This window comes from Chrysemys picta, chromosome 2 (assembly GCF_011386835.1).
Source record: "Chrysemys picta bellii isolate R12L10 chromosome 2, ASM1138683v2, whole genome shotgun sequence".
NCBI classification, from domain to species: Eukaryota; Metazoa; Chordata; order Testudines; family Emydidae; genus Chrysemys; species Chrysemys picta.
The window spans coordinates 68,204,738-68,231,906 of NC_088792.1; the positions used below are offsets into that span (position 1 = coordinate 68,204,738).

General features: G+C 43.2%; 1 protein-coding gene across 3 annotated transcripts in view; it reads right to left on the bottom strand.

The window, feature by feature from the left end:
* The window catches only part of COLQ (collagen like tail subunit of asymmetric acetylcholinesterase), a 66,755-nt gene that overhangs the window by 36,385 nt on the left and 3,201 nt on the right, over positions 1–27,169 (bottom strand). For 2 of the 3 annotated variants that reach the window (XM_065587044.1, XM_005297020.4), the window contains exons 2-3: positions 2,249–2,361; positions 204–308 (exon numbers count right to left, since the gene is read on the bottom strand). In XM_065587044.1, coding sequence (XP_065443116.1) covers positions 204–308; positions 2,249–2,361 — 218 coding nt within the window. The remainder of the gene's footprint in view (positions 1–203; positions 309–2,248; positions 2,362–27,169) is intronic. The other variant, XM_042861893.2, reaches the window with a different exon arrangement.

Below are 27,169 nucleotides of genomic sequence, written 5' to 3' on the forward strand. Positions count from 1 at the left end.
CAAACTCAAGTCTTTGCCTGGAGGGCATTAGGCAGAGAGGAAATAGACAAATATATTATTTAGGCCAACTTTAAAAAAAAGTTAAACCTTAGTTTAAAATATTGTGAAAAATTAAATACCATTTTCAAAAACTGCAGCAGTTTTGTAAGGAGCTTAGAACAGATCAGAGCATGGAAGGGTGTCGTGTAAGATACAGTACTAACCTGGGGGCCAGGAGGTCCTGAAGGGCAATCGAATTCTGGTTCACGTGAAGCTTGTGTTATCTGAAGCTCTTGACATAAATTTTTCATATCAAGGGTAAGCAGCTTCTAAACAAAAAGAAATATACATATATATACATACACATCATACTGGGAGGCGTGAACAATTAATCAGCAACAGTACAGATCTGTGGGGCATTTAATTCCACCCACTTACAAGGATCCAGTGCAGGCTTGTGGTTTATCATGCATTTCTCTTAATGGATACTTAATTATCATCACTTCAGCATATTGTCCCATCCCACGTTTCATCCTCCCTTTTCTAACAGCACTGTCATAGCAGTGTGCCAGCACCATAGCATGCCCTCTCAGCTAGCGTGGGACCCAAATCTATTCTTAAACTTGACTCTGCTCCCTACAGGCACAATTTATGAGTAACAGCACAGCCCAGAAATAGCCTCTTTGCTCTAATAATACAAACTACATTAATCTGTGCTCTGGGCTGAGTAAACTTCACTCTAGTGATATTTAACTGGATGGATATTCATTCATTACAGGCCAGATCCAATTCCTTTGAAAGTCAGGGGAAAAGCTCCCATTGACTTCAACAGGTGTTGAATAAAGCCCTACATGAGCATAGACTGTAATGAGGGGTTAGAGCATGCACCAGGGCCCAGCACAGTATCTTATTGTTAAGACAGAGAGGGGAAACCTAGCGTATCAGTCAAAAAATCTTAAGCACAGTACTAGAGCTGGTTCCCTCAACCACAGTACTTGGCCATCAGTAACTGGCTTGCGTTAGCAAACCGGCTTGCTTATGCCTGGTGGCATAAGGATACTAATACTGAAATGCATAAGAATAATGATATGGAGTAACTGGGATTAACAAAACCTGTCTTCACTCGCAAAAGCGAAGATCCATTCCTCAAGCAAGAGTTTAGAACTAAAGCAACGCGCTGCTGCTGAAAACCCCTCAGCAGAGAATATTGGGGCTCAGTTCATGAGGATCCTAGAGACACAGGGATTAGTTTGTTTTATATACATTTTTAATAAGACGATAACGATAAGGTACGCTTTCAGGAAAAATGTCTCTACTTTTAATTAGACAGTTGGATTTAAACAGTAGCTTTTAAGTACTGTAGCTGACTAAGAGACTAAACAAAAAATAAAATTCTAAACACTAGCCAGAACTTCAGAATATTAGAGAGATCTGGCTTCTTCAGTTTGGTGGGAGTAGTGCTATAAACCTAATTGAAAACCCATTGAAGTCAATGGGCATTTTAGCATTGACTTCATAGGGTTTACATCACACCCCCTATACATTCTTGACAAAATGTCCAAGGTATACTTGATCCTGTTTCAATGTAAGAGGACGGACTAGATGACCTCTTGAAGCCCTACATTTCTATGATTCTAAAATATCAGTATAATATGATAACTTATGTAGTATTGGAAATCATCAGAGTATTTGCCTTGGATCACAAAGAAAAATAACTCACAATAGTTGTGGGGCATTAACAAAGAGAAATTAACAAGAGACCAATGGGAAAATTCTCCCTCCTGGGGAGAAAATGTGTGGGAGCCAGTGTAGGCTGGTGACACATCTAAGTGAGCAGACAACACTGCTATGATAAGATAGGCAAAGAGCCAATTCATATCACTGAGTAACGATCATAGCTATACAGATCTGACTCAAAGCAGGGATTCCATACACAGCGCATACACAGAGTGGATGGGACTGTGGTGTTGAGGAAAAGCTGATGGAAATGCAATAGCTTCTGTCGGCTGACCTATTTGTCCAAAACAAACAAAGATGGGGGTGTTGAGTCAATATCAGATTACTCAAAGCCAGGCGCTGTCCCACAAGCAATTGGAGACTGAATTAGCATCCATTCAAAATGAAAACAATACAGTGTTTCCTGTTGCTGCACTGTATGGCGAGATGGGATTGCTGGAATACAACAACCAGAAAGTGCTAAGAAAGGATACACGAGTATTTAAAAAAAAGAATAGGAGAGGGAAGAGAAATGCTCCCAGGCAATACTTACAGAATCCCAGCCCTGTTTGAAATACGGTGGTGGAAATAACGGCGGTGGAGGAGGGGCAAGGAGACAGCATGCTCTGTTATTAATTCGTTTCTTCTGTTCCAAGCAAGGGAGGTCTGTTCAAAAGAAACACTCAGCCATTACTAACGGGCAAACACTGCTAGTTCAAATGGCTTGAAAAATGTAGCTGCGTTAATCTCACTTATGACATCTGTAGCCCATATTGTAAGGTAATGTTTGAGCGGTTGTATAGTGAGCCTCTGTGACTGCATAAACCACCAGACAGAAGAGCAATATTAATTAGTGTGAAGGGCAGATCTTCAACAGAAGGTGCTAAGCCCTTCGCAGAAGGAAAGGTCCATTGATATTGTGGGTCATCGTAACTGGAATTTTCCTACATACCATCTATCGGAGGACAAAAGACTTTTGCTGTTCTGCTCTCCTCCCTGTGAAGATGAGTCATTCTAGTGGACTCCTCCCATAGCTGAGCTTTCAGCTCAGAGGGCATGGCAGGAAGGGGATAAAAACCCCACACAAAAGGAACTAGGTATCTCTATGCCTCTTGGTCTCTGAGGGAGGCATAAGCAAGAGATCCCCAGCTGCTTAGCCTGGGTTAGCCCTAAAGGACATATAGAGTTTACTGTTTATAGAAACTTTTGAAACTTAAGATTGTAACTCATTTGTGTATCTATATTTAGCAGCTTTAAACTTGTACATAACTCTCCTTTTCCTTTTCCTTTTTAATAAATCTTTATATAGCTTATTAAAGGATTGGCCACAAGCATGGTCTTTGGTGTGAGATGCAACTGACCTGGGGTAAGTGACTGGTCCTTTGGGACTGGGAGTAACCTGAATATTGCTGTGATACTTGGTGTAAGGGACCATCGATCACAAAGGTAGGCTCACCTGGATGGCGAGATAGATCAGAGTATCTAAGGGGACTGTCTGTGACTCCATGTTAAGGAAGGTATAGTGCCTGAGGAGTCTCCATTTGATAGTTGGTTGGTGCAATCTAAGTATACAACTCATATCAATTTGGAGTTTGTACCCTGGTTCCTAACCATCAGCCCTGAGGTTGGTACTCATGCTCTTGAGTCACTGCAATACAATAATTATAGAATTAAGAGTTTTTCCTTTAACATTTCCAAGTAATATTCTAAAGTGGTTATGAAGTGAAAGGGGCAGGGGAAAAAAACCTGATCAATTTTCCACCTAAGATGAATAATTTTCACTCAACTGAAGGCAACCAATCATAACCTATTACCTGCATATATCATTTCATTGGTGGCCTTTACTCCTGTTCTCAATGTTGCTCAATTCTGAGGAAACAAAATCTAGTGACTTGTCACAGCTGTTTTCAGCCAGAATACTATACTAGACAATACTAAATGCTGGGGCACTGTATAGCTGGAGTTTCTGTCTTTTGGATGAGACTTGGATCTGAGAACTTGACCTCCCACAGTCCTTTAAAATACCAAAGCACTATTGGCAAGAGTCCAGGGATCCCACACTAGGCGCTGTGGTGGGTAGGTGATGGCAGAGGCTGCATTGGTGGAGAAAGTAACATGCACCTGAAGGCCTTCAATATACTGTTGATGCAGTAGTTCATCTCACAGTCTCTCTGAGTGCTTTCAAATATATATGCTGAAGAGAAAGGATGACGATGCTGAGACCAACAGGACCCCATCTGGAGGAGAAGCATCATGACATTCTGCAAGGAATGATTAGAGCCTGCAGATAGCTGTTCCACCCATTCCTGCTACGTGCTGTGTGTATGTCAGAGGTATCGTCGCTTGCAGAGGAAACATGCAGAATAAGTATGGAGGCCTGGTCTCTGCAAGGTCAGGAGCTATTCTACCATCTGAGCTCACTTTGCTCAGGAAGGAGCGGCTGGAATTGGGTGCAGCAGTGAGTACTTTGCAAGGTCATTGACGTCAAGGGTAGGTTTTGTCAGAACTGGCAGGACTATTGCATTGCCTTGGATGGCTTATGGAATGCCTTCTTTGAAGGAGTCAGTGATGATTTCAGATGTTCTTTACTTGCTTTCCCCAGACATAAAGCAGGACAACCAGCCATCCCCGGGTGCTCCCAGGGTTAGATTGTTTGAAGTCCAGAATCCCCATAGCATGAGCTCTACAGGTTTGTCCCCTCGGGCCCCATTCCATCCCCATCCCCAGGGCCAGGGAGGGCAGCACAATGCCACTTACATCAGCCCTCCACTCCTCCTTTGGTTGGGGAATTCTCCTCTGACCCATTGTAGTCTCTTTATTAGCCCTGCAGGCCAATGTCGAGTGGCATATAGGAGCTGGAATAGTGGCCAGAATCTATCCCTAGATTTCTACAGCTGCCAAATTTTTAGAGTTTAAATTAATTGTGGCTGAAAGTGTCTCCCCGGATTCCTCTGTAACAGTGGGCACCATGTGCAGATGTGCTCACGTTAGATTCTATTCCTTACCTTTTGTATTTTAGTGTTAGTTCAAGCACTGCATTTGCCATAGACAAGGAGACAGATTATGTAAATAAATATTAATAAAATTGAACAGCAATATACTAACCCAGGACAGGAGAATTCAACCAGGTTTGAAAGAATAACAACATACAAAGAAATTACTAAGAGAACTAGCATCTAAATAAATACCAAATTAAAATTAGTTGGACTTAGTAAACATAGCCCTGTCTAAAAGCATTACTTGGGTTCTCATACACTCAGTTGCTCTCTTAGAGAACTGGACAACCTTCAGCCACCCATTAGAGGGACAACCACATCTTTTGTCAAAGCACCTAGGCCCAAATCCCCAAAGGTGCTTAGGCACCTAACTCCCATTGATTTCAGTGGGGGTTAGGCACATAATACCTTTGAGGAGCTCAGCCTTAACCCTTAAATCCACTCACCAAACACTCAGGGCTTTCTACATGAAAAGTTTAGTGCACAGTAAACTAAGGTGGTGAATGTAAAATACACTAGCTACTCCGTACTAATACCCTGTGTGGATACCCTTATTGTGCACTGAGTGCCCTTGGATGGTTAGCTTAATGCACTCCCTTAATGCACAAAGGCACTCTGAGGGTGCAGTAAACGCAATCACATGGGGAGTTTGTGTGGAGTAGCTAGTTCAGAGTACCTAGTGCGCACTAGCTACTGCAAGCTTTTTCCCCGTGTAGCCGAGCCCTGAGACTTTACTTTCATTCCAAGGAAAGGTACCACCCAGGTTACTTCAAATGACATTTCTTCTCTTCCAGGGAAACTTCTTGAATCTGCATCTTACTAGTTCCCTTTGCCACTGGCATTCAGGCAGGAAACATTTTGTGCCACTAAACTTCTCAAAGTTTACAGTCCAGTCAGGGAATCTGCATGCATTCCCTCAATGGCTTCCATATCACATGTGCTCAGATTAACCAACTCAGCCTTGGAATTGAAAATCAAGTTGCGTTATTTCTGACTCATATATCATCACTAGTAATAAAGATTCTGCAACCAGAAGTTAGCTGATACTTTTATTGCTGGCCGATGGGTGGGGCACAATAGAATAATCTGGCTAACTCTTCCATAATTGTATTAATTCTTCAGGAGTAAGGGTAGGAGCTGAAGAGAAAAAGTCAAATGAAAAAGGGGCCAATTCAATTACATCACACCAAGGCACACAACTAAATATTGACAAATTTTATAAGTGCTTATACACAAATGTATAAAAGAAATCTAAATACTAAAAGGGGTGAACTTGAGTGCCTGGTATTTAATCCAGTTATAATAGGCACCACAGAAACGTGGTGGCACAATGATAATCAGTGGGGCCTGGTAATATCATGGCACAAAATCTATAGGAATTTCAGAGTAGGTCACACTAGTGGCATTGAATATAAAAGAAGGCATAGAGTCAAATATAGTAAAAAAATCTTAAATGTCTCAAACAGTGCCATCGAATCTCTATGGATAGAGATTTCATGCTTGAATAGTAAGAGTATAGCAATAGGAATATATTACTACTGATAACCTGACCAGGATGGTGACAGTGACTGTGAAATGCTCACAGAAATTAGAGATGCTACGAAAACAGAAAACCCAGTAACAATGGCGGATTTCTACTATCCCCATACTGACTGGAAATATGTCACCTCAGGATGAGATTCAGAGATAAAATTTCTAGACACCATTCATGACAACTTCTTGGAGCAGCTAGTCCTGGAACACAGAAGGGGAGAGGCAATTTTTGATTTAGTCCTAAGTGGCACACAGGACCTGGTCCAAGAAATCAATACCGTTGAATGGCTCAGTAATAGCAATCATAATGTAATTAAATTTAACATCCTTGTAGAGGGGAAAGTACCAAAGAAACCCACCACAGTAATATTTGACTTCAAAAAAGAGGACCACACAAAAATGAGGCTAGTTAAACGAAATTAAAAGGAACAGTCCCAAGAGTGAAATGCCTAGAAGCTCCATGGAAACTTTTTAAAAACCACCATAATAGAGACTCAAACTGCATACACATTATAGACTACAATAAATAAATAAATAACCCCCCACCACCAAAAAAAAGAGGACAAAAATGCCACTATGGCTAAACAAGAGAGTAAAAGAGGCAGTTAGACAACAAGAAATCATTTAAAAATTAGAGAGACAAGGTGGATAAGGTAATATCTTGTATTGGGCCAACGTCTGTTATCTCACCCACCTTATCTCTCTAATATCCTGGGACTGACACAGCTACAACGACACTGCATATAATTTAAAAATCGGAAGTCAAATCCCACTGAGGAAAATAGAAAGATACATAAATTCTGGCAAGTCAAGTATAATTAGGCAAGCCAAAAAAGAATTTGAAGAGCAACTAGCGAAAGACCCAAAAACCAACAGCAATTTTTTTTTTAAATACATCAGAAGCAGGAAGCCTGCCAAACAATCAGAATGGCCACTGGATGACCGAGGTGCTAAAGGGGCACTCAAGGAAGACAAGGCCATTGCAGATGAGCAAAAGGAATTCTTTGCATCAGTCTTCACTACAAAGAGAGATTCCCATACCTGAGCCATTCTTTTTAGGTGACAAATCTGAAAAACTGTCCCAGATTGAGATGTCAATAGAGGAGTTGTTGGAACAAATTGATAAACAGTAATAAGCCACCAGGGTCAGATGCTATGCACCCAAGTGTTCTAAAGGAACTCAAATATGAACTTGCAGAACTACTAACTGTGATATGTAACCTATCACTTTAATCAGCCTCTGCACCAGATGTCTGAAGAATAGCTAATGTAATGCCAATTTTTTAAAGAGGCTCCAGAGTTGATCCTAACTTCAAACTATAGTAAAGAATATATGACTATTTTGGGGAAGAGTCAACACGGCTTTTGTAAAGGGAAATCATGACTCACCAATCTATTAGAATTCTTTCAGGGTGTCAACAAACATGTGGACAAGGGAGATCCAGTGGATAGTGTATACTTGGACATTCAGAAAGCCTTTGAAAGGTCCCTCATCAAAAGCTCTTAAGCAAAGTAGGCAGTCATGGAATAAGAGGGAAGGTCCTCTCATGGATCAGTAACTGGTTAAAAGATAGGAAACAAAGGGTAGGAATAAATGGTCAGTTTTCACATGGGAGAGAGGTAAATAGGAGGGTAAATCAAGGATCTGTACTGGGACCAGTGCCATTCAACACATTCGTAAATGATCTGGAAAAGGGGGAAAACAGTGAGGCAGCAAAGTTTGTAGACAACACAAAATTACTGAAGATAGTTACGTCCAAAGCTGACTGCAAAGAGTTACAAAGGAATCTCACAAAACTGGGTGACTGTGCAACAAAATAGCAGATGAAATTCAATAATGATAATGCAAAGTAATGCGCATTGGAAAATGTAATCCCAATTATACATACAAAATGACAGGATCTAAATTAGCTGTTATCACTCAAGAAAGAGATCTTGAAGTGAGTGTGGATAGTTCTCTGAAAACACCTGCTCAATGTGCAGCATCAGTCAAAAAAAGCTAACAGAATGCTAGGAACCATTAGGAAAGGAATAGATAACAAAACAGAAAATATCATAATGCCATTATATAAACCCATGCTACGCCCCACAACTTGAAGACTACATACAGTTCTGATCGCCCCATCTCAAAAAAAGCTATATTACAATTGGAAAAAGTACAGAGAAGGGCAACAAAAATTATTAGAGTCATGGAACAGTTTCCATATGAGGCGAGATTCAAAAGACTGGGCCTGTTCAGCTTAGAAAAGAGACAACTAAGGGGGGACAAGACATAGATCTGTAATATCATGAATGGTGTGGAGAAAATGAATTAGAAACTGTTATTTACTCCTTCACACATCCAATGAAATGAATAGGCAGCAGATTTAAAACAAACATAAAGAATTATTTATTCACACAACGCACAGTCAACCTGTAAATGGTAACTCATTACCAGGGGGTGTTGTGAGGGCCAAAGGTATAAGTGGGCTCAAAAAAGAATTGGATAAGTTCCTAGAAGATAGGTCCCTCAGTGGCTATTAGCCAAGAGGGTCAGGGATGCAACACCATGGTCTGGGTGTCCCTAAATTTCTGACTGCCAGAAGCTGGATCTGGATAACACGGAATGGATCACTTGGTAAATTGCCCTGATTCATTCAGTCCCACCGAAGCATCTGGCACCGGCCAACGTTAGAAGAGAGGGATTAATATAAAATTTCCAAAGTAAATTCCTAGGAAAACGAATCTGACAGAAGTGTTGTAGATTAATTGCACCCCTAGCTGAAGCAGATAGCTGAGAAGTTACATTCTAGCACTTATTCACTGGATCAGGGACTGTGTCTGTCTCTTTATTCACATAAAATACCATTGAATGCAATTCCATACTCTTCACAAGGACTGGAATTTCATCATAGCATCACAACACACAAAAATTACATTTAAGAGTGTGTCTTAAACCAGTCAAAATCAGGACATTTTAATTCCAGATTGAAATTTGTTACATAATTCAGCTAAAAGCTGTTCCTAAAATAGGAGCTGCATATAACTCACATTGCACAGAAGAGTCTGGAAAGCCTGTAATTCTTACTGGGATGATATTCATCATTTGATTATTTAAATCTAAAGGGCTTGATTCTTCATTCGGATTGAGCTATGCAAAGCACCTCCCACATATTTTGGGGCTGCCTGGGGGCTTGACATAAACTATAGCAGCCTGGCACAAGCTACGGCTGCTTTAAGTTATGTCCAACTGCCCCTGTCTCTTAATGGTTGTTTCATCAGCCATGAGGAGCCGGAATATAACAGGGTTGCTGCCATACCACTTTCCTTTGGCTGAACCCTTGCATGCCCCACGTTGAGGGCTGTGATGGGTTGGGGGGGGCGTGGCCAAGAGTCAGTGTATACTAGAATTCCCACATCCCTTTTTCACCACCGGAGTAGTGTTGTCTTTGGGCAATGGAGAATGAGATCCTATGTCTAAATTACCACGAATATCTTTGTTTTTGTCATTTAAATCTAGGCTTTTACTTACTGTGACATTTTCGAAGCATTGCACAGGGTTTTCGCCACGTGACTCCTATTCAGAATCAGTTTGCTAATTCTTAATGACCATTATTTAATAAAACATGTATGAATTTCATTCATCTTTATTTAACCTTAGCTTTACAGGCAAATTAGAAACGGTCTCCCCATAAAAAGTGTTAATATAAATAATTAAGAATGCTAGGCAGGAAGGTATTCTGGTACAGTTCTAGAGCACTTCTATTAGCATCTCCATTTAAATTGTAAGCTCTGGGTTCCATAGAGAGTCATCGACTTAAGGACTTGTCTGCACTGGGTTTTCCTGCATGTGTATAGTTACACCAAGGTAGCTGCACTGGTGCAAACCACTAGACTATGTACATGTTGCATTGGTATAAAAAGTGATTTGGCCCAGTGGGTCTTGTCTATACTAGGAATTTCCACTGGTGTAAAAAAACACTTAAAGAGGCAATGTGGTTTAGTGGATAGTGCTCTGGTCTTGGAACCAGGGGACCTGGTTTCCATTCCTGACTTAGCCCCATCCTGCAGAGAGATCTTGTGCAAGTCACTCCCCTACCCCCACCTGGTGTCTGTATGCCATATTTGGGGTCAGGAAGGAAATTTTCCCTAGGTCAGTCTGGCAGAGACCTTGGGGGGGTGGTTCATCTTCCTCTGTGGCATGGGGCACTTGCAGGTTTAAACTAGTGTAAATGGTGGATTCTCTGTAGCTTGAAGTCTTTAAACAATGATTTGAGGACTTCAGTAACTCAGCCAGAGGTTAGGGGTCTGTTACAGGAGTGGGGAGGGTAAGTGAGGTTCTGTGGCCTGCATTGTGCAGGAAATCAGACTAGATGATCATGATGGTCCCTTCTGACCTTAAAATCTATGAATCTGTCTTGCCTATTTAGACTATAAGCTCTAGTTGCCAGGAACTGCCCCCCACTCTAGCTACAGCTACACTTGGCGCAGCAACTGTGATTCCCAGCTTATGTAGGCAGCTAGCTCCCACAGTGTCAGCATGCAAACACTAGTAGTGTAGTCCAGACAGCATGGGCAGCACAGATCAGTCATGTTGAATACATACTCATGGGGTTCAGGCGGGTTCGTACTCAGCATGGCTAGCCCACGTCACCATGTATGGAAAAGTAGTTGAACATACAAGCACAGCCAAAACCCTGCAGTTTAAAAAAAAACAGCACCTCTAGGAAATAGATTGAGCTGGAAGTGCATTCTGGGTACTGCCATGCAAATATATTGAGTATTCTACTTTGCAGCAGGTTGGGAAATGTGAGAAAAATATCCTTCATATTGAGAAGTGTAGAAAAAAAGAACATTAAACTGCCTCCACGCAGCATGATCTCCTTAAATTGGGTTTCTTTTTTAGATTCTTTCCAAGACTATTTGGTACACAAAAATATTGTAAATTTCAGCATTTGAGACAAGCTATTTGTACTCTGCACGCCATGTGTACTGAATAATAAATAAAACCACGGTTTTGCTACATCCAGCTCTGTGCATGCCACAAGTACTAAACTTGACACAAATGTACTAACAAAAGCCCACTTCACGGGAAATAAAGAAGCATCCCAGTTGCTTACAGCCAGTCAATCTGATCCCATGCAACCAACAAAGGCTGCAGTGGCTTGATTTTCAGATTCAAGGTTGAGTTTAAGTTGCTGACAGTTGGAAAAATAGCCTTTTTACTTTCAAATGGAGCAATTTTGAATAGGAGTTTATTTGGGGGTGGGGAGAACATATCAGCAAAGCAATTTAGCACATGCTAAAGTTTAAGCTTGTGTGTAGTCCCATTGACTTTGTGTTTCTCCCATCCTCCACACTGACCCGTCGGAGCAGGACCTCATGAAAGGGTATAACAGCTGCATATTAAAGCGCCAAGTTAAAGAAGTATGGGCTGGATGAATGGACTGTAAGGTGGATAGAAAGCTGGCTAGATCGTCGGGCTCAACGGGTAGTGATCAATGGCTCCATGTCTAGTTGGCAGCCGGTTTCAAGCAGAGTGCCCCAAGGGTCGGTCCTGGGGCCGGTTTTGTTTAATATCTTTATTAATGATCTGGAGGATGGTGTGGACTGCACTCTCAGCAAGTTTGCAGATGACACTAAACTAGGAGGCGTGGTAGATACACTAGAGGGTAGGGATCGGATACAGAGGGACCTAGACAAATTAGAAGATTGGGCTGAAAAAAACCTGATGAGGTTCAACAAGGACAATTGCAGAGTCCTGCACTTAGGACGGAAGAATCCCATGCACTGCTACAGACTAGGGACCGAATGGCTAGGTAGCAGTTCTGCAGAAAAGGACCTAGGGGTCACAGTGGACGAGAAGCTGGATATGAGTCAACAGTGTGCTCTTGTTGCCAAGAAGGCTAACAGCATTTTGGGCTGTATAAGTAGGGGCATTGCCAGCAGATCGAGGGACGTGATCGTTCCCCTTTATTCGACATTGGTGAGGCCTCATCTGGAATACTGTGTCCAGTTTTGGGCCCCACACTACAAGAAGGATGTGGAAAAATTGGAAAGAGTCCAGCGGAGGGCAACAAAAATGATTAGGGGTCTGGAGCACATGACTTATGAGGAGAGGCTGAGGGAACTGGGATTGTTTAGTCTCCAGAAGAGAAGAATGAGGGGGGATTTGATAGCAGCCTTCAACTACCTGAAGGGGGGTTCCAAAGAGGATGGAGCTCGGCTGTTCTCAGTGGTGGCAGACGACAGAACAAGGAGCAATGGTCTCAAGTTGCAGTGGGGGAGGTCCAGGTTGGATATCAGGAAAAACTATTTCACTAGGAGGGTGGTGAAACACTGGAATGCGTTACCTAGGGAGGTGGTGGAGTCTCCTTCCTTGGAGGTTTTTAAGGCCCGGCTTGACAAAGCCCTGGCTGGGATGATTTAGCTGGGAATTGGTCCTGCTTTGAGCAGGGGATTGGACTAGATGACCTCTTGAGGTCCCTTCCAACTCTGATATTCTATGATTCTATGATTCATATTCCCCTGTACTCCAGGAGAGCTCTCAGTGATCCTCCTGTGGTGGGACGGCAGCACTGGGCTGTCCCCAACAGCACACTCTAGCCCACATTGTTTTGTTATCACAGAAGAATATATTTATCCTCGTACTTTAGAACTATAGTATGGATTTTGCAGTATGGAAATACTCTGCAAATGGACAAACCCTGAACCCATTGAAGCTGATGGTAAAATTCCCACTGGTTTCAAATCCGGGCAGCCTGGGCACTCTTTTTCATCCAATCAAAATACATCATCCAGATTTTCCTCTCTCTGCTGTTTTTCATCCTACCAGTTTAGGGCCTGATACAATTCCCACCGACATTAATGGGGATTGGATCAGTCCCTTAGCCTCAGTACTGCAATGCACAAAGCGGTTCCCTGAAGCAATGTGATTCCGAAAATGTTTTCAGTAGCTACCCAACAAGCAGGTCAGCAGGTGTTTTACTTACTCCACATTGTCTCAGTCACAGGTCTGGATTTGTCAGTTAAGCTAGAAAAACACTTCTGGAATATAGTTATCCAAGCACGGAATCCAGTTACTGTTGGACTCAACCGATGCCAGATTATATCCCACATTTTGGCTGTAAAGACACTCTGGGCACAAGATCGAAAATAAAAACCACATTTCACTGATCTTGCTTCCAATCACTTTTCTTAACAAGGGTATTTTTACAAGCTGTTCACTTTCACCAGCAAGAGCTGCAGAAGGTTTTTAGTTACTTAAGAGATTTGAACATTTATTACATTGCATCTGTAGATAGAGTTAATTTACTATATATTTTTCAGAGTTCCCACCAAAACATTGTTTCAGCTGAGTTTAGAGACGGGTAATTCAACCTCAGAAAGAATCCATAATTAAGAACCTTTTAGAATTTCTTAGGTTGTAGTATTTGAACCTCAGCAGAAGATTTTATTCTATTTGGGAGAAGGAACAATATTTTTATCTTTGATCAAAAGAAACAAAAAACAGTGTCGTATTAAAAAGGGTGAAGTGCTTCTTGTAGACTTTAGATCTCAAAGTACCAAAGGCTTGGTGGTTCTATACATTTTTCTGAATTCTCCTGTCTCTAGCTTAGTCACAACACAACAAAATATAAACAAACATATTCTGCCATAGGTTACTTTGAATACAGCCTCTCTTGCACAGGTGTAACAGATGGTAGAATTTGGATTTTTAATATTGCAGACTGTCATAGTGTCCCTAATTCCGGGATTGTGGCACATCTGGGATAAGTATGCAAAAGCATCACTAAAATGACTCCTGAATAAAGAGTTCCCATTGACTTGTCTTCAGTGACAGTTGGATCAGGCCTTAAGACCATATCCTATTTTGCTGCACTAGCGGCCTGATTCAAAGCTCCTTGAAATCAGGAGGATAGGCCCTTATTAAGCACTTACAGATGTGCATCAACATTTACATTTTAAGGTGGGACGGTTGCTGTTTATTACAACACTTTATTGTAAATGCTTCTATTTAAAAGAATACCAGTTATTTTCTATTCCTGGAAATAAAAGTTAGATTACATATTTTTTTATTAGTAATATTCTTTAAATCCATTTCAAGTGAACAGGCAGCAATTGGAGCAAATTGCATAATAACCATACATAATAAGATAGTAATGTTAAATATCATTATAGGCTACATTCTGACCCCGTTATTCTTGCTTAATAGTACCTTGTTCCATGATTGATCCCACTGATTTCAGTGGGACTACTCATGTTTTATAATACAGTTTAGACTTGCCTGTGTAGATGGGTATAGCATGTGCTGGTCAACCCAACAATGTTATAAATACACAGGTGACCAAATGTCCCAATTTTATAGGGACAGTCCTGATATTTGGGCCTTTTTCTTATATAGGCACCTATTACCCCCCACCCCCATCCTGATTTTTCACACTTTCTATCTGGTCACTCTATAAATACAGGTTACTGTGAAGCACTTTGGGAAAGCTTTGATTTGATTGTGCAAAAATACCATGTACTGCTGAGTTCGGTCGAAAAACTCCCATTGGTTTGTTTCAGTGGAATGGGATCAGTCTTGAATTAGAAAGCGTTTTATCATTTTTCACCTAAATTATTGTTAGGGTCTGGGTTATTCTTATATCCAAATCAAGGACATGAACACTATTTAGTCCTATGCATGTATTTTGTGTGTAGTAGCTGCTTCAAAATAAAAAATATGTTAAAACTGCTGCAGCATTTAATTTTCCTTTGGCATGTTGCCTATTTCAGCTAGGGGTTGGAAAATCCCTGTCTCAGACAGGGTCCAAACTATACCCTTAGTTCTGCCCATATGCCCGCACAGAGTCCCTCTGGAGTAGGATCCCGGTGCAGGGTCAGGATCCATATGGACATACAGATGGATAACCATTGAAAACCCACTGAAGTCAATGGAGATACATCAGCATAATACTGGTTTCAGCTCAGAATCGGGTTCTCAGTTTTTCACTGCTCAAAAGTATCTGATTTATAAAAACCAATTATAGTTTAAGTTCAAAAAAGGGTAGGTTAGCTTGTTTAACCAGATTTCCAGACAAAGTGATACCACAGAAAAAATATTTAACATGTTTCTCTTCCACTACGTGCAATCACTCTCACCTTCATCCCAGACTAGAATCACAGCAGCTGTCTAAACGCTTGTCTTCCCAATATCTGACTTGATGGCTTGCCCAAATTCTGACTGACAGACTCTGCCAGGCGGAGAGAGGCCTCTAGTCACTGACACTCCATCACAGGTGCATTTCCCACTTGGCTGTTGGTCAAAACTAACCATAAACAACAAGCTGGGCAGGCCAGTTTCTTAATGAGTATGTGCTCACTCTCCAGAAAGTGAAACTTTCTGCTGCTTTGCTTTCATTCATTCAGCCTCCTCTTACCCTCCCCGCAAGGACACCACCACTCTGTACGCAACAATCTTCAGGTATATATTTATGATTTTTTGAGTGAAAACATCTGTGGCCAAGGAATTATCCCCTTTTTAAATGATGATTTAGTGCTTGTGAAGGGGGCCTTTTGACAGCTCTAGGAACAGCTCTATTGTCAGAACAGAGCAGGTATGAACACCACTCTCTTCTCATTCAATCCCCTTCTCAAAACCCCTCAAAAGAAGTGAGTCAGCAATGACATCAGTATATGTATTTGCTTTTTAGAAAATCTAGTTCATCATGACCTATGTGTGACACTGGCAAAGTGCAATGTGTCCTCTCATATGCAGCTGATCAACTGAAGATAGCTGCTTGGTACTGCTCCCAGCTAGCAGACTTAGTCTTTTAGCTCAGGTGGTAGCAGACTGTGCTTTGGAGCTAAAAGTCCTCGGTTCAATCCCCTCTCATGGCACAACTAGGATATCAGTACGTGCACATGGTGCCCAGTCAATGTACCTCAGTCCCCACCTTTTGGAGTACGAGAATTTGTCTCTCTAGTCCAGTGGTTCTCAACCCGCAGGCCATTTGTGGCCCAATCAGCACACAGCTGCAGCCCATCTGACATCCTCAGGGAAGGCCATACAAATAGTATATATATATTGTGTGGATGTGGTCCACTAACACATAGAGAGCTGCATATGCGGCCCACACTGATAAATAGGTTGAGAACCACTGCTCTAGTCCCATTCAATACTTGGCTCCGAATTGCCAAAAGCAGGGCGGGTTCGAGGCACCAGCCGACCAAGCACGTGCTTGGGGCGGCACCTTAGAAGGGGCAGCCAACGTTGGGGTGGTGGTGGGCGCTCGCGGTGTTCTTGGTTTTTTTTGTTTGTTTCGGCCGGGCAGTGCGGGGCGGTATTTCAGCGGCGCGGTGCTGGGGGGGGGGCTTTTGCGCCACGCCACTGGCAGGGGCTTCGGCGGCGCAGCGCTGGGGTGTTTGGGCAGCGCGGCGCTGTGGGGGGGGGTTGCCGGCGCGGCACTCCAGGGGTTTGGGCAGCGCGGTGCTGGGGGGCGGGGATTTGTGCAGTGCGGTGCGGCGCTCAGAGGAGCAGGGGGTTGGCCAGCGTGGTGCTCGGGGGGTTGGGCGGCCCGGCGCGGCACGACGCGCTGCTCCCGGGGTTTGGCTGGGCCGGCCCGGCTCGGGGGGGGAGGCGGGGGTTTGGCTGGCCCGGTGCTTGGGGGGGGGGGGTTGGCCAGCGCGGCGCTCCGGGGGTTTTAATCGCTTTATAAAGCAGCCTCTAAAATTCAGCAGCTTGACATCACAATACAAAGTTACAGAGAGTGTAATTGTTAAAACCAATACTCAACACAATCCCTGCTAAAGCCTGCAATTCTAAAGGCCAATGCATTAAGGCTGCTGTATCAGCCCCACAAGAGCTCTGTATTCAGTGCCATATTGTACAATCCCATCATATTTTATCTGTGAGATTAGTAACAATAACACTGTGAAACACCAGCACTGTGCTTCTGCAATTGCAAGAGCAAGATGGGTCAAAAGTACCTGACTTTCATGTTATTCCCCCAGCATGTTCAAACAACCCCAGGCAATCTCCATGTGAATCCAGGTGCTGCTGTACTCTCAAAAAGCTTTCTGAGACTAATTTGAATTCCAATTTCATTCCCGGTGTGTCTCCACTGACTTCAATAGAGTCACAGCAGGGATAATTTTGTCTCCCTGGCTCTTACAGAAAATAAAACCCTTATCAATGTAGCACATAAACCTTTATTTCTGAAACTTTATCATTAGAAATCCATTCCTCCGTTTGAAGAAAACTGAAACGGAATCCATAGCTTCTTTAGGTCAATCAGCCCTCTCTGTATATGGGGACACCCTCCCATATGTACGCGCACACACACACACACACACACACAGGCGCTGACTCTGTGGGTGCTGCAGGGCTGGAGCACCCACGGGGAAAAATTAGCGGGTGCTCTGCACCCACGGACAGCCAAGCTCCCCACGCCTTGCCTCCTACCCACCTCCCGAGCATGCCGCATCCCCGCTCTTCCCACTTCCTCCCAGCACTTCCCACCCCCATGCCACCTAACAGCTGTTTGGCAGCACTTAGGACTTTCCAGGAGGGTGGAGGAGGAGCGGGGATGCGGCGCGCTCAGGGGAGGAGGTGGAGAAGAGGCATTGCGGGGAGGGGACTTGGGGGAAGGGGGTGGAATGGGGGCAGGGCAAGAGCGGTGCAGAGGCAGGGCGGGGGGGGGGGGGGCGTGTTGAGCACTCACGGGGCAGGGGGAAGTCGGCGCCTATGCACACACACACACGCGCGCACACACACACACACACACACACACACACACACACACACACACACACTGGATATGTCTATACTGTACATTCCTTTCAGCAGCATGTAGAGTATGTACACTACCTGTCCCTCAGTAAGGGTATAAATAGCAGTGTAGACACTGAGACACTGCTTAGGTGAGTAAAGACACACCTGAACTCTGTGGCTATGCACTCAGGAATGTACCCTACACAGCACTCTACTTGCCCAAATGGTGCCTCCCATGTCTTTCCACAGCTGGAGTCTTCTTCCCCCACCACAGCAACCTGCTGGAGCCTCTCCCCATCACAGGGAAAGTCTCTGCCAGGCAGGGGACAGAGGGAAAGGCTCCAGCAGCTCCGTGCTGCCAAGCCTTTCTCCACTGCCTCCCCTTGCCAGAGCCTTTCACTGACACAGGTAGCTATACACCGAGTGTGGACGCAGCCTGCTTTTCACTGTGGCATGTAGCAACACACACCCTACATGCAGCCACAAGAGACGTGCAGTGTAAATGTAGCCACCATATGCACATAGTTTTTCACACACTCGTTGCCCACTCCATTTCTCTCCTGCTAGCCTCCAGTTGCTGAGGAAAATAATAGGCAGCCCCCCTGCCCCCCACTCATCAGGAGTGTCGGAAGCACCCTAAAAGTGTGGGTGGGGGGGCACAGGCATCCGAACTGGGGCTACACCCCCCATGCTGTGCTGCCCCCTGAGACTCTGCCCCCTCACTACTCATTCCCCCGATACTCGCTCCCCCCACTGCCCCTTCTCCCCGAGGCCCCACCCTAGCACTGTCCCTTCCCCCAAAACCTTGCCCTGCACCATTCCTTCCCCCCCCAAGACTTGCCCTCACACCTGTCCCTTCCCCGACTCTCGTGCCACCTCTTTCCCCCAAGACCCTACCCACCTCGCTCACTCTTCTCCACCCCTTCCCCACATCACTCACCCTCACGGCCAGTTAAAAGTGGGAGGGCCATGGCCCCTGACCCCTCCTGTTCCGGCACCCCTGCCACTCATCCCTCTCCATCTTCTCAGCCCCCTTCCACACCCTTCTGACCATTACTCTCTCATACACCCAAGGCTCATCTGCCTTGGCCTCTCTTGGGTGAGGGGAAATGATCCCTGGGAGGATGGGGAAGGGTATCTCCCTGAAGAAAAAGAGAAGTGGGGTTCCAGCTCAAGTTTGTTTTCTTTCCCTCCCCAACGACCATGATTAAAGCTCTTCCCCACTCCTCTCCTGCCCACAGAGGGAGGGCCTTGGTGGGTTAGTAAAATAGCTCATGTTATAACACTATAATATGCTGCAAGTTGGCACTGGTGCCTCTAAATATTTCTGTCTCTTCCAAGTTTGATCCCACTGGGCTTACTCACATGTAGGGGATAGCTCCTGGTTAGTAGGGAGCAGCGCAAGAGAAGGATGTGGACTCACCAGAAAAGGAGACACATGTACCTCCTGCTGCTGATCATTGTCAAGCAAAGCACCATTAATGTCAGCAGGGAATTGTGTGCTTCCTGCTTAACGCAAGCCTGGGATAACATCACCATCTGCACCCCAACAGCGGCCCACGTGCTCACAATTTGTTGTGGCACTGCTCAAAGACAGCTCACTGCCTTCTCTGTGCCTGTGACCTGCTACACAAACAAAATTACCTTTAGATTCCTCTTCTGAGGCCAGAGTTCAGTTCCCGCCGAGTGCACCTGCCAGGAGCTGCCCCAGATAACAGTCAGACACCAGTTCAGTTTGACTAAAATCAAAGGAGTTTGTATTTGAAACCTTACAAAAGGGAGCAGAAGTCCTAAAATACACATCATGTTAAATTCAGAGGTGACCTATAGGGGGTGTAAATTAGACTTCAATAGGTGGAATTAAGTGGATGCAAATTGGTCTATGTTGGTGCTGAGGAGCTGGAAGATAGCACAGGAAGAAAGTGACCTACTTTAACTTAAACCTTCTTACATCCTCCTAGTACCTGCTTTTCCTGATGCTCCCTTCTTTTCCAGGTCATTCACATGGAATTACACAATTTTAGGCTCCCTAAGACTAATGGGCCAAAATCACGAGTGATGTGTAGGAGGGTGCACATTGGTAAGTGTTGGGAGAGGCTTAGTTAGTCTGCACTACAAAGTTTTGCTGGCACAGCTATGTCGGTTAGGAGAGTGGGGGGAAAACCACCCACCTGTAGTTTATACAGCAATGTTGGCAAAACCCCCAGTGTGCAGTTCTGCCCACAGAAAAACTTCTGTCAGCATCTGCTGCATCTGCACTGGAGGCTCTGCCAGCACAGCTATACTAGTATTAGCTATACTGGCAGAGCATTTGTAGTGTAGATAAGCCCTAAGATGATGCAACATACTTGCTGAGGAAGCTTAGACTGACCTGTACTGACCTGTGAATTGGGCCTTTCTATACTACATGAATACTCCACAGTGCATTGCTAGCACTAGCTTGCAGGAGCTCTTTACAAACAATGTCAGCCATTTAGTATTTAACAATATTTGTATTTTCTGTTTTCACTGTTACAATTTCCAGTGCATGTTGTTTGGTATTTTGGGTTTTTTTTGTCCATGATGGACCTGATCCATCTGTTGTTACAGACTGAGTTGGTAGGGGACTAGTAGCTGGGAATTTTGAATGGAAAGTTCTCCCTGTTCTCTCAAGTGTAGCAGGAAAAATACACACAACAGACTACAGTAAGTACTGGTTGATAGTGGTTCCAACTCAAAGAATTCCAGTCCCACATCCTCCCAGCAGGGACCACACTCCAGTCCCCACTCCCTGGGTCTCCTTTGGCCAGGGAGTCTCCCCTCTCTCTTACTCAAACAGTGCATGAGATGGTGCCGCCAAATGTCGAGTTCTTGGCAGACTCCCCTGCATTTTACCACACAGGAACAGACTCCCCATGCTCAGGTTGAGACCCATTTGGTCTGGCCACCCCTCTGTCTGGATAGACAAGCAGCAAGGTCAAATCTGAGTGCCACTGAGACCCGATGTGCTTGGTTGCAGTGCTTGAATGCCAGTCACTGAAATTTGGCTCAACCCCCCTCCATCTGTACGGGGGTGTGTGTCAAATTTCAGTGATGTTGGGACCACTCGGCCAGAGCAAGGTTTTGGACCGCTCCAGCAACAGCCATACTGATTTAGTACAAGACCACTGCTTAAAAGTGGTTGGACATGTCTCCCCAGACCCACAGTTATGGAACTTACAACCAGTGCAAAAAGCTGTGGGTGGGTGGGGGCATTCGTGCCCTCTCTTCCCCAAATGGGGATACCACATTACAAATACCCTTGGAGAATGATGTGTGTCTCTATCTGGACCCAGTGGTACTAAGAGAGGAAAGGGGCTCTCACAACCTGCAGTACTGATAGCTCTGTGATTGTTAGTTAGGCATTGCACTATACCACAACTGCCTGTAATGTATTCCTGTGTATCTAGAGACGAAAGGGCAGGGGTCTGTATGTGGTACAGCTAAAAATGCTTGGGATGAAGGCAACATTATTTCACACCCATGCCTGGGAGTAAATTGTGTAGTAATTAAGTCTGAACTAAAGGAAAGCGTTATTCAGAGAACTGTAGAAGTTTGAGATGGAAAAGATTTATTTAGGTCATCTAAACAACCCTCTTGCCAGGATGGATAGACAGATATGACAAAGCTGGTTTTACTCTTTGAGACCAAGGACAAAACTTATGTCCTCAAGGCTTGGTCCCAATTTTCATGTTAAAAAAGAAGTGAATAACTGAGAAAAGTTCAGTATAGTATTAGCACAAGAAATATACACCATTGGCAACAATCTTGCTTTGGTAAAGGGCGCGTGGGGGGGACACCCACAATGCCTTTTTTATATAGTAGTTCTATGAATACTTCATATACCTAAATATTCCATCTGTTCTAAATATTTCCATCTGAGGAAAGAGTGTCCTATCACTGAGATTGTGGCCCAGAGACCTGGGTTCCAGTCCTGCTTTGCCACAGGCTTCCTGTCTGACCATTGGCAAGTCACCGTGCCTGTTTAGGCCCCTGCTCCCCATCTGAAAACTGGGGATAAGAATACTTCCTTACCTCACAAGGATTTTGTGAGGCTAAATGAATTAAAGGTTATGAGGTGTTTAGATGTTATGGCGATGAAGATAGATAGACAAGGGAACTTTACCTCCCTGCAGGTTGAATAATATTAAACAACACTGAATTTCTGATTTAAAAAAAAAAAAGACCTCCCCTTTCTACAAGGGAGGTGGCATTTTAAAGCCCATAGAAAGGGAACATTTATATAAATGCAGCTCACTTGGCCATTAGGTCCCATGGCTATTATTTTCATGAGGTGTTTGAACAGGAGCTTTCTCCTTCACCAACCAGGCTCATCTTCTATTCCTTTGTTTGCGATGTCACAAATTGTTACTGTGTGATTAGTGTGGAAATTCAGAATTATGTCTTCACTGTTCCATCCAGTAAGAGAAGAGATGCTGGGAGGGAAAATTCCTTATTTAAATAAAATATCTCTGCTAATCAGCAAATATGGCATGAATTTATGAAACAATGGAAATTGAGTTGATGCCTTAAATCTCTCCTCTCATGGATGTACCTCTTGAAATATTTTCCCTTTTGTATTCAGTAGTCTTTAGCAAACCGATTTTATTGGCAGAAAAAAAACACTTTGTAGTCTAAAGAACAAAGCAAAGGTAAGGGGGAAGAGGATATACTGTTGTTACCCCTTTTGACCTGAGTGGTTAGCCAACATTCTTGCAGGTTGTTTCCAGCTGGAGGAAGAAACTGAGATAGAGAGTCAGCTATTTCTTTGATGCAATCCTGTTCATTTCTAAAGAATGTACACAGTCCTGTTTCCCTGAACAATCAAACTGCAGGAGGCAGTTTCTTTGCTCATAGCTCCAAGCCTTTTTCTAGACAACATGCTGCCCAAAAGCTCTCTCTCTCTCTCTCTCAAGCGCTTCTCAGGTTGTTTCTGGTGCTTCTCTGCCACCTTCTGTTTGCATCTGTGGTGTTTCTGCTGCCTCTTTCCACACATACGCAGTTCCCTCAAACAATGCCCAGACCCCTACATTTACACTAAACCTCTAGTAAAACCTTTCTGCCCACATAGCTTAGTTTCAGACCAACCTGGCATGTGGTCTGTGTTTTGGGTGGTGGCTCCTATTGTTTAGCTATCTAGTCCATAAAGGAGCTTAATTGTTTTTTACGTTTATCTTGAATGAAGGGCAATTGTTACACTCACCAGTTTCATTGAGGTTTCACCCAACCCCCAGCATAACACTTTGTTCCTTTTCACTGAAAAATACATCATCTAAAAGCATTCATTTGTCATCACAAAGCAAGCAAAAATAATGGTAGCAATAACATCAATAACGCTGCATTTTATAAACTTTTTGTATCCCTTTAAATCAGCATAATCTACCATGTTCATTTTATAGGACTGGGTATCAATATTCTTAGAAGCCCACAGAAGAAAATTAAATCATATTACAAATTTGTGTTGGGCATAAAGGGAGGTTTTGGTCAGATTAACCATCCAAATATTTTGTCTCCTCCTCTTTTTCCCCCACTTTGTGACTCTCCAGTATTCTACGTGGCTTCCTTTCTCGTGATACAATCCTCAGGAACCTTCAGGCTGGGTCCCTAGGAGAGGGAGGGAGGACTTAGCGTGTAAGCTCCTTGGGGCAGGAACTGTCTTTTTGTTTTACAATGCCTAGCACAATGGGGTTCTTGTCCATGACTGGAGCTCCTAGGCACTATGGTAACACGAATGATAAACAAACAATAATAATAAGGATCTTTAACTGATCTGAACCTGGAAGGAGGTTTGCTTCACTGTGGTTCTTACAACCCTTAACCCTACTAAAAATGAGTGTGAAATTTGTTCTTAGAATTCATTAATAGATTTACTTCATTCCTCTATTGTACAGCAGAGTCACTCAGATGCCATGGTGATGGGCGCAGTGCAAGGACTTAAACAAAATAAAACGTTGGAAAAAAAGGATAAAACAACTGAGCCAAACTATATCTTTAGAAGGCAATGCTACAAGACCCTCTGACAATATTAAATAGCCCTGCTGCCTCCAGTAGGGTTTAATTACCTGCCCTCTTCCCCCCATGATTTTATTGCCATGTTGCTACACTGACACGTGGAACCATGGTCTCATGTCTAGGCATGCTGTAATATTATTCCCTGAAGCATTTCCTCTAGAAATGATGTTTCAGCACCAGGAAAACAGACTGGCTGGTGCTGACATGACATTTCCAGTACTTCTAGGAACTGCGATGCACTCTTGCACCAGGTTGGTGGGGATCTGTGGGGCAGCAGGGTGGACAGGGGAGAGGGTTTTCCTTTTTAATCTCCATCTTTCTTTTTTAAAAATTGATCCAAGTTGTCATTCCTTCCCAAAATATTTTGCATAATCAAGAATGTTTTTTCCTATGTTGTTTATCTCTGCTTCCTAGTTACCACCTCGTGACCTGATAACCTCTTTATTTGTGACCTGTTGCCATGGAAAGATATGTGAGGACATAAATAAAAGGCCACAAGTTTTCAAACATATCTGGAAAATAGCCAGATGTATTTTTACAACTATAGGAAAGACTCATCACTCAAGAATGGGCTCACTATTAAATGATTAGTTTTATACTTTGCAAGGCTGGTGTTGAAACCTGTTCTTTAAACAAGTAGTCACCTCTTGTTGCCAGAGACAGATAATTAGCTTGGAATGCAGGTAGGGTGACCAGATGTCCTGATTTTATGGGGACAGCCTGATATTTGGGAATTTTTCTTTTATAGGCGCCTATTACCCCCACACCCCCTGTCCTGATTTATCATCCTTGCTATTTGGTCACCCTAGATGCAGGCTTATAGTGACTGAATGCAATGGGAAAGTGCAAGACCATTACAATATTTGGGAATTCAAATTGTGAAATGTTCGGTTTCCCCTTTTTCCCCAGCTGTGAGATTTCTACTGTCAAATACGGAACTTTGCTTTTCCCTTAGAAGATTATTGTCTCAAATGCAGATATAGTCAGAGCAATCTCTTCTTGTTATTTCATTTCCCATTGATAAACTTTTTTCTACTGTTGGACCCCTTAGCAAGCAATTACCAACACATGGGTAAACAACTGCTCACCAGTGTGAGTAAGGGGTTCACAATCTGATCCCATGTTAGGGAACGGGAGAACAATTTCCTGCATTAAGGCCCCAGTCCAGCACTGAGTTTTGTGCGGATGGGTCCCTACCCCTTGCACAGGGTTATTTTGACTTCAAGGGTATCTGGCTATACAGAGCTTCTTGTAAGATCAGGGCCTAAATTAGCACCCCACTTGAAAATGGTCACTTGTAGATTTAGAACGGAATTTGAAAATGCTTAACTTAAAGTTACATTTGACTTTGGGAAAATATGAGTTCTGGTCCAATGGATAAATGCATTTGCATATATATTTTTTCCAATTAAGCCTAGATGCAGGAGTAGAATTACTTCCAATAAAGAACATGTAATGACTAGGTAGTACAAACATCCATCTAATTGGAAACATATTTTAAATTAATTTAAATCACTGTTTTTCCAAGGGAAAATTAACTAGAGTAAGGTCATTACCAGGATCTTTTAGCTGAACTTTCCCCACTGAATTTTTAGATTAAAAGGAAACTCAGATCTGAACCACCTCTCAGTTAGGTTTTCTAAAACCAAACCCCAGCCTCCATGGGCCACCTCTAGTTTAAAATAAGGATAGAAATTATGTGACATCCAAAACAGGCTTGTGAAACCCAAACCACCACTGCGTTCCCCACCCTTATTCCTAGATGTTCGTTTTCCTTTAAGGCTGTGGATCAGCCCCTTTGTTCTCAGCATACAATTCAGTGATCTTATAGACAATTTTTTTAAATTAAGGATGAAATCCTGACCCTATTGAAGTCAATGTAAGTTTTGCCAGTGACTTCAGTAAGGCCAGGATTTCACCCAGAGAGTTTTTAAACCATTATTTGGAGGAATTCTGACTACATCATCCATTAGGAGCTTTTTTCTACACAGTATCAAACAAATATTTGTAGTTATTGCTAGGGCTTATTGAAAGAGGGCATGGTGAGGTTTATATGAAATATTTCATACCCATTAAGACTTTTGTGAGGGTTGCCATGGAGAGTTCCAATGTATTACAGTGGGATTATTTCTGTAATCTCACTGGGCTAGGAACTATCTGGTAATTATTTAGGTGTACAGTGCCTACACAGTGAAGTCTGGATCCTTGGTGGAGGCCTTCATGTGCTACCACAATAATAATAATAATAATAATGTCCGTTTTTAAAAACAGACCAACTTCATTCACCCCGAGCAGAAGTTCACTGGAACTAGAATTGCAATTTTGTACCTTGCAATCATTGACATTAGAGATTGGCCCAAGATGTGACATTTGGATCTGTTGGGACTACAAATTTACCCTAATTGTGACTTCAACTGTAAAAAGTGAGTGCAAGTTCATAAGATGTCACAATAACCTGTAACAACCAATATTGATGGGAAAGGTATGAAAAAGAGACAGAAGGACTGAACTAATCCAAACAAAAAGGCCTACAGACATCACTCAAGGACTGTGTGTTAAGATCATGACTGGTAAACAAGAGAAGTGTGGAACCAGAAATCAGTGAGCCAAAATTGGTATGTTGGAAACTAGGCCTAATTGGTGGACAAAATAATGAGGGGATGGGCTATTCCATCCATCACTCTCTTTGTGGGTCCTTAAAGAAAGATTTAGGGGAGAAAAAATGGCTACTGGAGCGAGCTTCACCATCATGACTGCCATGCCCACTATCACTTGCACCACCAGGCCTGCTCCTGAGAAATGTCCTGACCAGACCTGGCCAGAGAGAGGCCCCAGATGACATTGCCACTTCTACCGTCTCCAGCTGAATCCCAAACACCAACTGGGGTGAAATGGGATTAGACTTTTAACTACAGCCCATCTCAACTAACTGCTTCTCAGCTAACTGATTTATTACCAGCTTTGGTACCATCTCAGAGACTGTCAAACAAGGGATTTTTCCTTCAAAAACTCTTTCCAGCTAAAGAGAAAGGGAACAAGGGCTATGGTTGAAAGCCGTATTTAATACTTTACATGTCAAATGCTTTAACTGTTTCTCCTTCTTTTCTGTATCTTTAATAAAAGGTTAAAAGGATGTTTAATGGTGTTTTTACTATGGCACTAAGCAGCTGAGATCTCTGTA